At 35.8% G+C, this 14,816-nt stretch overlaps 2 protein-coding genes across 3 annotated transcripts; one reads left to right on the forward strand and one right to left on the reverse strand.

Annotated features, from left to right (window-relative positions):
- Positions 1-5,042: 5,042 nt before the first annotated feature.
- On the forward strand, positions 5,043-7,345 carry pla2g12a (phospholipase A2, group XIIA). The gene is made up of 4 exons (XM_077205172.1): positions 5,043-5,479; positions 6,109-6,185; positions 6,323-6,488; positions 7,151-7,345. The coding sequence occupies exons 1-4, from the start codon at positions 5,257-5,259 to the stop codon at positions 7,267-7,269; spliced, it is 585 nt and encodes a 194-aa protein (XP_077061287.1). The 5' UTR covers positions 5,043-5,256; the 3' UTR covers positions 7,270-7,345.
- Positions 7,346-8,235: 890 nt separating this feature from the next.
- Positions 8,236-14,325, reverse strand: saraf (store-operated calcium entry-associated regulatory factor). Of its 2 annotated transcripts, none has more exons than XM_077205171.1 (6): positions 14,071-14,325; positions 12,708-12,886; positions 12,134-12,620; positions 11,558-11,726; positions 9,306-9,397; positions 8,236-9,104 (listed from the first exon to the last, which is right to left on the reverse strand). In XM_077205171.1, exons 1-6 carry the CDS (start codon positions 14,138-14,140, stop codon positions 9,079-9,081), a joined length of 1,023 nt encoding a protein of 340 aa, XP_077061286.1. In that variant the 5' UTR covers positions 14,141-14,325; the 3' UTR covers positions 8,236-9,078. The 2 variants fall into 2 exon arrangements, with proteins under 2 accessions (XP_077061286.1, XP_077061285.1); XM_077205170.1 differs by having other exon boundaries at positions 11,558-11,729; positions 14,071-14,323.
- Between the last annotated feature and the right edge of the window lie 491 nt (positions 14,326-14,816).

Raw genomic sequence — 14,816 nt, forward strand, 5'->3', positions numbered from 1 at the left:
TTTATTGGTTGGCGCCTAGCCAATGAAATAGGACTTCTATTATTTGTGAAGATGTCACGTAACCCGTTTGTGATGGACTGATATTAAAGTAATAAATGATATTATCAAACTCAGTTAACAACACCATACTAATTAAGCATAGCCTTGTAGGCTACAGAAAAGCCAATGAGCCCAGAATATGACGAAAGAAAGCAAATATGTGTTAAGTGCAAATAAACCTGCCGCCTGCAGTTTTATTAATAATAACAAATTGTGTGTGTTTTTATTTTTATAACTGTTATGTTATAACTGGTCCATTAAGCCTCATGAAGCATTTTATTGGTTTTTTATGGGAGGGAAATGCTTAAAGTGCAATTAAACGCGTTGCGTTCATATTATGTGCAAATTACTTTTCTATGCTTTATAGTTGGCATGGTGTTTCCTGAGTTTGGCCTTTTCATACCACTGTCTTAAATGCGTTGTGTTCATATTCTGTGTTGATCTGCTTTTCTGTACATAGTAGCCTATGCATTATTAGTATGGTGTTGTTTATTGAGTTTGATAATATCATTAATTTATTTTACTATCAGTCTAATGCATTAAGCCATGCTAGCATTTCAGATCTTTATTTTTTTAATGCCACAATAAATATACAAAGATTTGTACATGCATAGCCTATACACCTCACAACAACACCTTTAGTGTTTCAGATCATATTCAGATCATCCCCGAGGACGTGGGTTTCGTGACATCATCACATACAACAGAAGTCCCATTTCATTGGCTAGGCGCCAACCAATAAAAAGGCTCCTTTGAACACCCCCGCTCCCGCCCCCCTTCCTCTCTCGCCGCCACTGAGTTGCAAGTGCACAAGTCAGTTTTGCATCTAATAAATCGCGAAAAGAGTAGCAAAAGTCAAGGCGCGAAATTTGAAATTGCAGTGACAGGTTTGAGAAGTTGCAAGTGCCTACTTGAGGTTGTACTGCGAATTTGAATGTAAGAATACGTGCAAATATATGTCACAAGTTAGTGTTTGTCATTGTATTTTAATGAATGGCATTTTACACATTTGTGACTGCTTGTCTGCAGCTTCAAATTCAGAATAAAGGTTTGTGACTACTGTCTGCGAGTGCAAATCTTAGCATTCAAGTTTAGATTTTTATTTCTCAAGTTTCACATCGAACCTGTGAGTGTACATTTTAGCGTACAAGTATGCATATTTATTGTACAAGTTCTCAAATTCACATCTACGTGTTCTCGAGTTTTGCTAATCCTCGACTACATGGAGATGCGTCCTAAGGCACTAAAGAATGACTTGACGAGTAGCAACCTGCCTGCAAAAACGGAGGCTGCATTTTCAGGACCCCACTTCTAGGACCGCATTTCTAGGACCCCTAGGTTTTTAATGACAACGCCACCTACCGAATTAGAGGACCAGCGAAGATGGATGACATTCAGAGTGTGAGTATCAAATGCGAATCAATTCTTTTGTTTAACTTTAAAAACAATTGTGATGCATTTCATTGGAAAGTTAACGTTGCCAACGTGCTGGTGATTTGCTAAACAGTCTTGAATGCATAGCCATCATATATTAGCCTCTAATGCTGGAAAATGAATTGTTAGCACGTTCATTTAACGGAACTGTTGGATAAGCCTGTGTTGACTTATTTACAGCACAATAAACTGTAGCATGTTCGTTCTGAAAGCTTGTTAATTACTCATTGTTTTTCCATTTTAATTCAATTAAAATAATCTTAATGTTTTCACTGTCACGTGCTCAGTCAGCCTGTTTAACGTTAGGCTACCCACAATACATGTTATGTGTACGTCTCTTCATTTTGACATTTGACATTCAGACATATGACATTTTAATAGTCAGACATATCAGAGAGGCCATTCTAATAATTGACTGTTAAAATCCCACGTGTTAGATTGTGTCATTTACTGTATACTGTACTCTATATGAAGTGCTATCAAGGACACAGCTCAGGGTAGGCAATATGACAAAAGATAAATAAATAAATTGTTTAAGTGTTAGGCTTGGGACTAATTTATGTCTATTTATTTATATTAAATTAACTTAAAAATGTTTTTCAAGAAACGCATAATCCAAGAAGGGAGATCCTATTATATATATATGGTCAAGGAAAAGTTTTGTCAATAATGTTATTTCTATTCAGATTTCTTGCATCTCTCTCTATTTTTTTTCTCAGTTCAGATGGGCTTTATTGACATGAGTGTTTCTAGAACCTTTGTTCCCACAACATCAAAATCATTTTTTTTTCAAATCTTTGAACAGTATGCAATAATTGTATTATGAACATTAATTGGTATGAAGATTGATATCATTATTTTTTATCATTATCATTACTCTGGTAACTAAGATCTTTTAAATATGAAATTAAAAATTAGAGAGTAGAACATGTTCAACTAAATGTTCCTTATTTAATTCACTTCTCTTTCTCTCTCTTAGGAGTCAGTGATGATGTTGTCCATGTGTTTGCCCATCCATTGAAGTTCTGTCTATGTGGTTCACGTCATGATCAAATTTGTTTTTGTGTGTTCAAGTTCAGTTGTTATATATTATTTTGTAAAATATTTTGGGTGTTCAATTTCAGTTGTTATATATTATTTTGTAAAATATTTTGTCTGCTCAAGTTCAGGTGTTCTATATTATTTTGTAAAATACACAATATTATCTACCCCCAGAGTCATCCTTGTCTTCCCTCTGTACTTGAAAATGTGGTCCATCTAGTGACTGAAGACTATAACATGATTCCTTGTTTATTTTACTTGAGTTATTATAGTATGCTACTTAGACCCAATAATTTCTCAACATTCCTAGAAACCTGGTTTAATTGCAATAAAGTAGTATTTGGGTGTAATAAAACTTGGGGGAAAAAACTGTAATGTAGTTAAAACTGGCCGGAAATACTGCCTTGGTGGCACTTTTTTCGGTCCTCCAAAACTAGGGTCCTATAAATGCGTTCCTGGGACTGCGGTTCTCCGACTCGTTAGGTGGCGCTGTCACACAAAACTAGGGTCCTAGAAATGCGGTCCTAGAAGTGGGGTCCTGAAAATGCAGCCTCCGGGACTGCAGACAGATAATATTGGACTTGACCAGCGAAAGCTTAACTTTATCTGGATCAAACCCTGAGTCTTGGAATTCTGTAATTAATGAGTGTTGCATCGAAAAAGAACTGATGCAGGCCTGTGCTTCATCTCCATTACCTGTGGAGAATATCGATTCATCTCTTTGCTACACAGCTCAAGTTTGCGTCAGTGAATGAGGTCTGGAAAGTACCAGGATTCTGGCCGGGAAGAAATAGATGAATGATGCTGTGGAGACCAGAGTCTAGATTGTGATAAATGTCTCGGTCCAGCTCTCAGAGACGTCACCTAAAGTAAAGAAAGGTATTCAAGTCTTCCTTTCCAAACTCTTCTTATTTTCAAGAACAAGGCTAGTCAGCGTGTGGGTCCATGTCCTTAAAGGGTCACTCCACCTCTGGAAAGATGAATGTGTATTTAAAATGGGTAATATATGTATTAGAAATGTGAAATTATTTTTGAATTTGGAGCTTTCTAGACTGAGAAAAGACAGAAAATGTATTTTTGGCTTATGTGGATGAAAGACAACAACTCCCAGAATGCACTTGCTTCACTGCCCTAGGAGGCCACGCCTACCGGTAACAGAGCGCAGTAATTAAACAACAAATCTAGGCTACTAGTGAGTCTACCCGAAAATGTGTTTCGAGATCGCCCAAAAAGTCCGGGATTCGGCTTTTGCGTTCTACAGTCGCCATTCACCATGTTTACTGTGGCGAGCAGGACGAGTGAAGGCCGTGTGGAGAACAACGCGAAGCCGGTGGCGTGATTACTGATGAGCGACACCTGTGAGACGCACCGGTCTCGTATCTCTCACGGAGGAGCGGGCATTTTCTTAGCAATGTTAAAACGCACATCAACCGATCACTTTTTTTAGCGTTCATGTAAACACTAGATTCAGATTCACCAATCAGAATGAATTCAGTTAGATTGAAACCAAAGCTGTGCATGTAAACAATGAATGGCGACCGCAGAAAGCAAAAGCTGAATCCCGGAAATTGACGGCAGGACATGTCTGGGAAAAAGAGGACGGCAACCCCTAAAGTTACTACTCCGCTTTCTCCACAGAACAAGAGCCTGCTAGCTTACCTTCCAAAAAAGATGGCTGACACTATGTGTAATCCCAATCCTCCATAATGCATGCGTCTGCGTATTCAGTACCATCGTCCATATTTTCAAAAAGTTTCTGCCGAAATCAAACTCACTGGCACTGATCTGTGATTGGCCTGTTAGCGCATTAGGTCCAGCCCCCTATGGGCGGGTTTGAAAGGGAGAGATCTAGTGCTTGTAGTATTTACAGAAATCCCCCTGTCTTATACTTCCTCCTACAATGACGTAAAATGACGATTTTTGCGTCATTGTAGGAGGAAGTGAAAAAGGTAAATAGAGGATTTCTCTCGTCTCAGGGGGAAATCAGAGTGTTGCACGACCATTCAATAGTATAACTGTGTTTCTAACAATGGAAAGCTTAATGCAAATGGATGGGGTGACCCTTTAAGAACATTTATTTTCCACACAAAAAAACACTTGAATCATGAGAAACATTAATTAAGAAGTGTTTATTTATTAAAAAGCATTTATGTGCCTTTAAATAAATAATAATAGCTTTAGATTTTTTTTTTACAAAATCTATTTCTATTTTTTTATTTCCATTAAATATATTTGAATCTTAATTGTTTTTCTTTATTTGATTTATGAATTTAAAGTTGTAGTATTATATTTAGGCATATTTTATTAAATAATATAAATTTATATATATTTAGTAGGCTATACTACTTATATCTTAATATTTGCTTTTAAGATAGCCTATTTCCATAAAGTTGTTTTATTGTTCTTTATTCTTTTTTGTTTTTGTAAATGATAGATGGATGGATGAGTGAATGTCCAGTAGATGGCGGAAATGCACCAGTTAGTTTGCCAACCGCCATTCAATGTAAAGGTAAGTTAGTAGAAGAAGAAATCTGCTCATAATCAGCAGGAAGTAAATACTCTCGCCGACTCGTACTTAAGTTAATTGATAACTATTTCTATTAGTAAAAACAACCTTATTATCGCAGATCTATTTAAACATGATAGTGCTCTTTTTGGAAGCGTAAATAAAACAAATAACGTTACTTTACATATAGACTTTAGAGGTAGCCTCTAGCCTGTAAAAGGGGCATTTGTTGGACTATGCCCTGTCGTGTCATCTCCTGCGTTACACTTCTGCTCTCTGTTGGAATATTGATGGATGTAGTTAAAGCTGATGGATTTACTGAAGAAATTAAGCCTCCAGACTGGAGAAAGACCTTAAAATCCATCCGGAACGGGATTCACAGCATAGACGCATACCTTAACATGGCTTTGGACATGATCGGAGGTTCAGACGGACGGTGTCACTTAAAGTGCAGCGACGGTTGGTCATATTTTAAGAGAAATTAGACATCAATAACTGATCTATTAAACATAAAAAAACGTCCTATATACAATTAAATAAACATCTATAAAGCAACGTTGCAGGTGTTTGATATAAAGGGAAAATACGTAAGTTACACCCTCATATTAGTTTGGTTTAATTCTCTTGAGTTGAGTGTAATGCATTACTATGTCACTAATTACAGTAATCGAATTACTTCTCCCTTGAAATATTAATTAAGTGAAAGTTAAGAGTTAATTTTCTGTAATTTATTTACAGCTACTTCTGGCATTTTGTATTAGTAAGTTACTGTACAGAATATAGAAACAATTCTGTATATAGTGGATTTAACATCAAAATGTAACATAATGATACAATGCATTGTAGCCTTCTCCATTCAAGAATAATTTATGCAATTTTATATTGTTTACTTAAAAGAATTAAAAGAGCAATTCCATGTCTATCCTTGTATTGTTCGAGTTTGATATAGGATTTAGAAAGTAATAAGTAATGCAATACTTTATGGTAAGAGATAAGTAGTACAGTAATCTAATTACACCGTTGAAGATGAAATTAGTAGCTATTAATGAATTACTTTTTCACAGTAACTTAAGCAACACTGTTTACAGGGTACACGCCAGTTCCTCGCCCCAACTACAAATCCCCTCCTCCCAACGGATGTGGCTCCCCACTGTTTGGATTTCAGGTGAGGAGGGAAGACATGCAGTTACTTCTGTTGTTGTGTAGGAGCTAGCTGTTTTTGGTATTGCTGTTTTGTGACTTTCACTAATTGTCTGAGATTGAAATGCTTTTTCTTTTAATATTCTCATTGGTGGACGGCAGTTTGATGTTGGGATGCCATCTTTGACCAGATGCTGTAATGAGCATGATCAATGCTATGATACCTGCGGGAGAAAGAAAAATGACTGTGACGAGCAGTTCCAGGTCTGTCTGGAGAACATTTGTAAGAATTTACAAACGACACTGGGCTTGTCCCAAAGCGTTCAAGGTAATTGACAGTCTTGCTAATATTGTATATCGTCATGTTTCCACCACAGAATAAAAGAATATAAAAGTATTTGCAGGTTTATTTCACAATTCTTGCAATTATGATTTTTCTTCGCTCTATTTCTAGTTTATAGTTTATCAATGCTTTTTTTCAGAATTGCGAGTTTTTATCTTGCAATTCATACTTTATAACACGCAATTTCAAGTAGCCTATATCTCACAATTCGGAGAGAAAAAAGGCAATTGCGGGTTATGAAACTTGACTTATGAAATAAAGTTTTATTGGTAACACTTTACAGTAAGGTCTCATTTGTTAACATTAATGTATTAACTAACTAACAGGAACTAACAATGAGCAATACATTTGTTACACTATTTATAACAAATTTTTAATGTTAGCTAATAAAAATCCAACTGTTTTTTGATTGTTCATGTAGTTCACAAGAGCACTAACTAATGTTAACAAATACACCATTTGATTTTAGTAATGTATTAGTAAATGTTGAAAAATGGAAAAGTATTATTAATTCTTATACAGTATATCTATTTTATATTATTTATTGTTTGCCATTTGCAGGATGTGTATAGCCGGCCTATTATATCCTACTGTATTTCTTGGATATTATGCTGAGGTAAAACCTTTATACCCATATGTTTTCACAGCCTGTGAATCAGCAGTGACTCTGCTGTTTGATACGGTCATGCACTTGGGATGTAAGCCTTACCTGGACAGTCAAAGATCTTCCTGTATTTGTCACTATGAGGAGAAGATTGATCTGTGAACACTTCATTTGAGATCTGCTGATCGATTGTTATTGTCTCAGGGTGCAGCAGTAAAATATCTTATGTTTTTTTGTTTTTTCGATGTCAGTTTATTTTGTAATTGCAAAAGATGAGATGTATTTAATGTGATTCTGAATATATATATTTTTATATTTGTAAATGTATAAAATCTGATTCTAAATACTACAAATATAATATATAAATACAATAAATAAATACAGATGTACCTTTTCGTATATATATATATATATATATATATATATATATAGTGAATACAAATAAAGTGACACAAAAATAAATGTATCATGGTTATATTCTTCTGTAAGCTAAATGAGTATTTACTTAAACTAGTATGAAATGACACAAAAGGTTGTTTTTTTTGTAGTACCGGCTTTTCATACCACCTTTGGACACCAGTGGGGAGATACAGTATGGTAAATATAAAATGTGATGGGTTTGTGATATTTTGATATGAGATAAAATAGTTAAGATTTTAAACCTGAATAGATGAATAAAATATATTTATATTGCGTCAAGTGAAAAACCTTGATGTGCCTATAATCTGAATCATGACTAAAGCAGTAGACACATTCCCCTGGTTTCACAGGCAAGGCTTAAGCTAGTCCCAGACTAAAATGCATGTTTGAGTTTTAACTGAAAGCCACTTGCACTGACATATCTTAAAATATGTCAGTGCCATTGTTTTGTATTAAAATGCACGTCAGTAATGTTTTTTTTTTCTAAGGCACGTTTATCAAAGCTACTTAGATGTTCAAATTTAACTAAGGCTTAATCTAAACCCTGTCTGTGCAACCAAGCCATTATGTAGAGCTGTCATTCAGTATGAACATGCTCATTTAATTGAGACAACCTTCAAAAGGTCTACACACCCGTTTACCTACAAACATCACCCTGACATGATTATTATTATTAGTTTACTAGAAATGTCACAGTATAGTCAGTCAAAGCTTTTCCAAATCAGAATTTTAATATAAAGACAATGAGTAATAAGAGTAAGCAAATTGACATCTTATGCCTTAACGTTTTTAAGTTTGCATGTTTTCACGATAGCCAATGGCTTAAGCACTTTTTCACAGTAGGTCCAATAACAGCTAATTTCACACACACACAAAAAATTATGTTACATGACTCTGATTATATCTTTTTATGAAGATATAAAGTCAACATAAAAAAATGCCATTTTACTTTTTTATTCATTTTACATTTTATATATTTATTATTTTACCATAAAACAGAATTTTCAATGAGAATCTATCCAGGGACTTATTTTTATCAACTAAGATTGTCGAAAGTGGAAGTTCTATGCCAGAATACATTCTGATGACATTTTTTTCATGGAGGCATTTAATAAAAGACTTAATAATAAAATAAAAATTTCTTTGGAATAATATTGAATCACTGCAGAATAAGACCAAGAACTTGCATTAAGTAAATAGGGTTCATTTTGACTTTAAATATTTACAGAAATATAATTATATGGAAAATAAAGGCCTTTAAAATTTAAAACATTCAAATAACATTTTTCTTTTGAGAGAAAATAATTGCAATAAATGCAGTAGAATCACTTGTTTTTGGTGGGGTTTTTTTTTTATCCATAGTTAAATCCAGTATGAAAAAAGAACAGCAACAAACCAATCTAGATCAATAACGTGCTACATCTGGTCAAGCAAAGTCCGGGTTATGAATGAACAGTAGTATGAAGAAAAAGTTGTAAATATTTGTAATGTGCCTGTTGATCAAGTCCAATCTGAGAACTGAGGCTGTGAGAGTATACGCTCATATCTCATTTATCTTCTTTTAGTTCCTCCAAAACCTGCATCAGAAAACAACAGAAATATGAATGATATATATCATCAAAACACAAATCTTATTGATGTCTAATGGGTTACTCAAGGTAATATGCAGCCTAGTGCACTGTGACATTTTAGGAGGGAAATGGGCTTTTAAAAAAAACACAAGAGCACATCTAATATCTGTAATAGAGTGTATAGCTTTATTATTTTCTGGAGTTTACCTGAGGCGGTTCGTGTTCCTGAGCTTGTTTTTGGTGCAGGAGAAGGATTGTTGGAATAAGATGGTCTAGCAAACCCCATTGGTGGCTGGCGTCTAAGATCAACATAAAAGTCAATTAGTGCAGTGAGATTTATATTTGTTGTAAGCAAATATAAATTTTACCAAAAATACAAACAAGATCCAAACTGTCATGATTAACGACAACAGTTGCAAACAGTACCAATGCCATTAAATAAAAGATAAATACTGTTAAGGTGTGGTAACATTTACCATAGTTCGCCATTATTTTGGGCTGAATAGAGAGGTGCAGGGATGACGTATTTTTGTAGGCCAAAACAAAGAAGCGCGTTAGCATTTTAGCACTTCAGGTTCCATCATCCCGAAGTGAATGTTTTTTTTTTATGTGATTAAAAAAGTTAAAGTCCCAGTTAAAAGCTTGAAATAAGGTATGTGGTGAATACAAGTTCAAGAGATTAACATGTTTTATTCTACGACATAAAATTCATCAGTAATAACTCAATAAAAACTCGTTTTTTTAAAGCGGTTGCTAACAAGTGTCTATTGAGATTGAGGAGTCACGTGCCGATGTGGGCGGGGTCTGAGCCGGTCCGCCATGATGGTAGGAGACGCTATCGGTTGCCAGGGGCAACGCCATCAGAACTTCACAGAAGCGCGAACTAAACATTCAAGAGGTCTTTCATTTTTGCGCATTTATTATTTTCGCGCATTTATCATTTCGGCGGGACAGAGACGGATCTACGAATACAAGAAAAAAAGGAACAAAGTAAAGAAATGCAAAAAGATAAGGCGAAAGAAAAGGGACCTTACAGGAACAAGCTCACACCAAGCGCAAAACAGCGGTATTTGGAGAAACAGCATCAAGATATTTGTTCTTTTGCACTAAGAACAGTATTGTTATTTTATTATTATTACTTATGTTGTCCATGAAACTTATGTTGTCCGAAAAAAATACATATATTCAGTCCTCGATAAATATTGTTAAGCCATATCAAGTTGTTTCAAGCATTTATTTCAAGAAATAAAAAAGTAATGAACAAGGCACTCAAACAACACTTTTGCACATGTTCGTTAAGGCACAGCAAACAGTGACAACTTATCAAAGGCATCAGCCAACCAAGCAATCCGGCGTCTCTTCGTCAGGTCAGGGACTTGCTCTCCCTGATGCTGTGTCCATTTCGGTAACCTAAAAAACTGTATTCCATTCTTCCTATGTTTTCCAAATGTATCGTGTGAGGTACTGGAGCAGTTTTTAACGCAGCAGTGACCTCCAGGCATGGTAAAACAGTGTGGAATTGCGAGAACCTCCTCTACTACCGAGTTAACAACACATGTAAACAATCTTGTTTTGCCGCCGGAATCCTGCCAACATGGCGGAGAGGGTGAGAATCCCGCGAGATCCCGTGATATCGAGGGGAGGGGCTCTGTACCATGACGACAACTCCTCACTCTCAATTGTAGTGGACATTAAACATGCTGAAAAGTAAAGCCAAGGCATCTCGATCGCCCCCTGGTGGCTGGTCCCGGTATAGGTCATATAGCCCGCCACCCCATGAAGTCTAATGGATGCGAGGGAAACTAAACAATCAAATTACACTTCAAATAAAACATTTCAAATATGTTTTCTGCCATTTTAGGTAATTTTTATCACGCTGATTTAAGTTTGGTCGTAGTTAGTTATTTGATGCTATAAAAACGGGAATGTGACGTCATGACTGACAGCTTCTCTAAATGAAGAAGTCACCGAGGCACCAGCAGACTTTTGTGTTTATAATCAATCTTTCAAACTATTATAACTCCTTCTTTCAGTGAAAATGTTTTTAAAATAAAGACTGCAAGAGTTGTTGGAAGCTTAGTGATGGTGACGTTGAAGTCACACAACTGTGGTGTAGTTGGTATATAGCCTAAGGTTATTAAATTTAGGCTTTGTGTTCATTTGTGAAAATTATGTTGGAAAAAACGTTTAAACATCATAAACTTTTGTTAATCACAGAGCTTATTTTTTGTGATGACTCAAAAGCCTATGGAAAAATCGTATTGGGTTTTCGTCGAGGGAACCAGCGTGATGCTAACTTCCGGGTTGGCCAACAAAAATAAGAATCCATGGCATCAGGAATTTCACAATGAGTTCCAATTGGTTGGCCGGCCAATTGAAAGCTGCTCGGTTTGAAAGTGCCTTCTGAGTAACTGTATAAACTGTTGCAAATTACGTGTGAGAAAAATTTGCTTTCTTACCTCTGACTCCCAAACAAATATCCAAGAATTCCACCTGTGCCCATTCCAGTCCAGAATCCACCCCCACCAGGTCTGTTTCCAGCGTTTCCACCAGTGAAACCGGTCCAGGAACTCTGAGGTCTGGTGTGCGCATCGGAAAAGCCATACCCGGGCCTTGAGCTGGAGTGGTCTTCTGAGAGAACCCACAAAATGGAAATCTTATACACTAGCCACAAATAAATATGCAAATATTATGCATATTTGGTTATTATGCACACTAGGATATTATGGTCCCTACACTCATTGTTTGGAATCATACATATTTTCATGTATTTGATGTTGATTATGCTCACCAAGCCTGCATTTATCGGAACAAAACTACAGTAAAAAACAGTAATATTGAGAAATATTATTACAATTTTAAATAATCGTTTTCTAATAACCGAGTATATTTTAGTTCCTGTGACGGCAAAGCTATGATTTTCAGCAAAGTAATGATTTTCAGCATCATTACTCCAGTCTTCAGTGTCACCTGATCCTTTATTACAATGTCACAATGAATTACAATGTCCCACCAAACTCTGAATAGATAATTACCTGAGTAATAATCTGGTTTAAATCCAGGAGGTGGCGGTCCCATGCCGTGGCTGTTATCCGAGGCCCCGCCGTATCCCTGAGTCCCATCTCCATTGTAACCTTGGTGGCCGTGAGAAGGACTGCACAGAAACATCTTGTATACAACATATGCCACCAGCAAAAGGAAGGCTATTGCTATCAGCCCTCCCACTCCATCGCCAGACGGGCTGTTCTGGGAGGAATACTGGCTGTCAGCCTGCCGATAGGGGTCTCCTCTATGCTGCTGTTTTTGATTGGAAAAGCCTTGGAAGAAGTTAGAGGCAAAGCCTGAGAAGCCAGACGAGCCATGAGTGTTCTGCTGCTTCCCTTCTGCCGTGAGCTCTAGCGTGTACTCCAGACCGCATGAGCCTCTCAGTACATAGGCATCATTAGGACTGCTATAGCCCTCACAGGAGACCTCCACGCGCCCAAACCTGTACAAGTTGTCCATGTCAGCCTTGCATTCCCACTATAAAAATAGAGAGAGAGAGTTGATACCATGAATAGGTCCGAGACAGTTACCGGCCGTGCGCAAGAGTGAATTTTTGAGCCTGACCTGTGTGTCTATGCCATCTGATCCTCTGTTGTAACACTGCACCACCTCTGGAACGAACGACCCGCAGCCAGCGGTCCCTCCAGCACACTGCAGCTGTAGAACGGGGCTGGAGCGGCGTGCAGTGGTGTAGCGTCCTCTGTAGAGCGTAAGCACCTGAACATCACGCAGTAACACAGCGTCTGTTGAAGGAACAAAGACTGTATTATTACTTCTTATCTGTCTCCATGCATCTACACCGAACTGCCCTCTTAAAGATGCAAAGCTTATGAAATATTTAATTTATATTTTACTTCTGGTTTGTATTATTTAAGTGTATTTATATTTTTGTTAAGTGTCAAATCAATTAATCATAATTAATTGCATCTAAAATAAAAGTTTTTCTTTATATAAGTGCGTAAATATATTATTATACAGTATTTATGCATACAAATATATATATATATATATATATATATATATATATATATATATATGCATAGATGACTGGGTGTGTATACATACTGTGTGTGTGTATATATATATAGCCTATAATATAAACAAAAATATTGTTTGATAGCACTAATACTTACATATTTATGATTATTCTGGCCACCTGGCCATATTTATCATATTGGACACAATAGATGTTTTCCTCCTTCTTCTTATGTAATATTAATAAAATATCCTCACATATGTATATTATCATATTGGCCACAAAACCAACAATTGTGTGCCACATAAACTGTCCTCTTTACAAAAACGGACATTCATTTATATTTTCCTCTTTTCTCTTCTTCTTATTATTATTAGTAGTATCATATTAATAAAATATAATGTATTTACACATACCTGCCACACCCTAAAAACCATCCTCCTCATTATAAATAAATGTAGTACAAAAATGCACATATTTTATTGCTATTTTCTACTTTCTTCTTCTGCTTTTTCTTTATATTATAATTATGATCCCTTTCGTCATTACTATGTAATACTAGTAATAATAGGTATTAGTAAAATAATAAAATATCATCGCATATTTATATTATCAAATTGGCCATCCATCCCCCACCCTAAAAACATTATTTATCAAAAAAGGCCCAGCTGTCCTATTTAAGATTTAACTGTGATACATTTATAGCAATAATGTACAAAATGTCATTCTTTTTCTTCTTTTTTTTCCTTCAGGTCGAAATGAACAAAAATAATTGTCTCTGAGTCTTAGCAGGGTAACGTTAACTTACTAAAGCTGAAACTTCAATGCAAATATAAAGTAAGTCCAATACAAACTTATTTTACTCAGACTGACCCATCTATCTTCTCTGAGATCTCTGATTTGATTAGGATAGTTTATTTAGCTGTATGGTTCATAAAAAAGACATTTTACCATCATTCCAGCAGCGGATGTGAGGCACAATCAACAGAAGTTGAAGAAATAAAACTCCTGAGCTCCTCATTTCTCCGGTTGTGATGGAAAAATCACTTCTTTATCCTCGAGTAATATCGTCTGAAATGCCCCACTGTAGACAGGTACGTGTCTTTTACCAATAAGTAAAAATAAAGTCTGATGTAAACAAATGTAACAGCTCAGTGCATCATCAGTCTTATCACACTTCCGCTTCCGTGTTTCTGGTGTTAAGAGCTTCTCACTATCGCCATCCACTGAAAGATGCCATTGACTGCTAATAACAAAGCGGAAAAGTTTTAGACTGACAGCATTTTTGAGGATAAAAATGTAGACTCTTTTATAATAATAACTGTAGCATCCTCTCTAAAGTATGAACTAATTATTTACATTAGCTGTTAACTGTTTTACATCGCGCCTTTTAGCATTTGACCCAGCTGGAGTCTTACTTTATGGTTATTTATTTATTTTTATAAGATGAAATTACCAGTAGAAATTACTATATTATGTAATTTTATATAATATTAAATTATCTAATATATTCTGTGGTATTGAAGGGGGTTCGATATTTATTGTTTAATCTCACAAACAAAGCTAAACCATCAGACAATAACAACAGCCAAAATTGTATTGTTTTACTGTCTCTGCCGTTCTGAAGTAAAATTACAATGTAATGTATGTTTTAATGGCGTTGCAATACAAGCATCGTAACATTTGTAGCTAAATAC

The sequence above is a fragment of the Siphateles boraxobius genome, unplaced genomic scaffold (assembly GCF_051911475.1).
Source record: "Siphateles boraxobius isolate OS27281-9 unplaced genomic scaffold, OSU_SipBor_1 53, whole genome shotgun sequence".
Classification (NCBI taxonomy): Eukaryota; Metazoa; Chordata; class Actinopteri; order Cypriniformes; family Leuciscidae; genus Siphateles; species Siphateles boraxobius.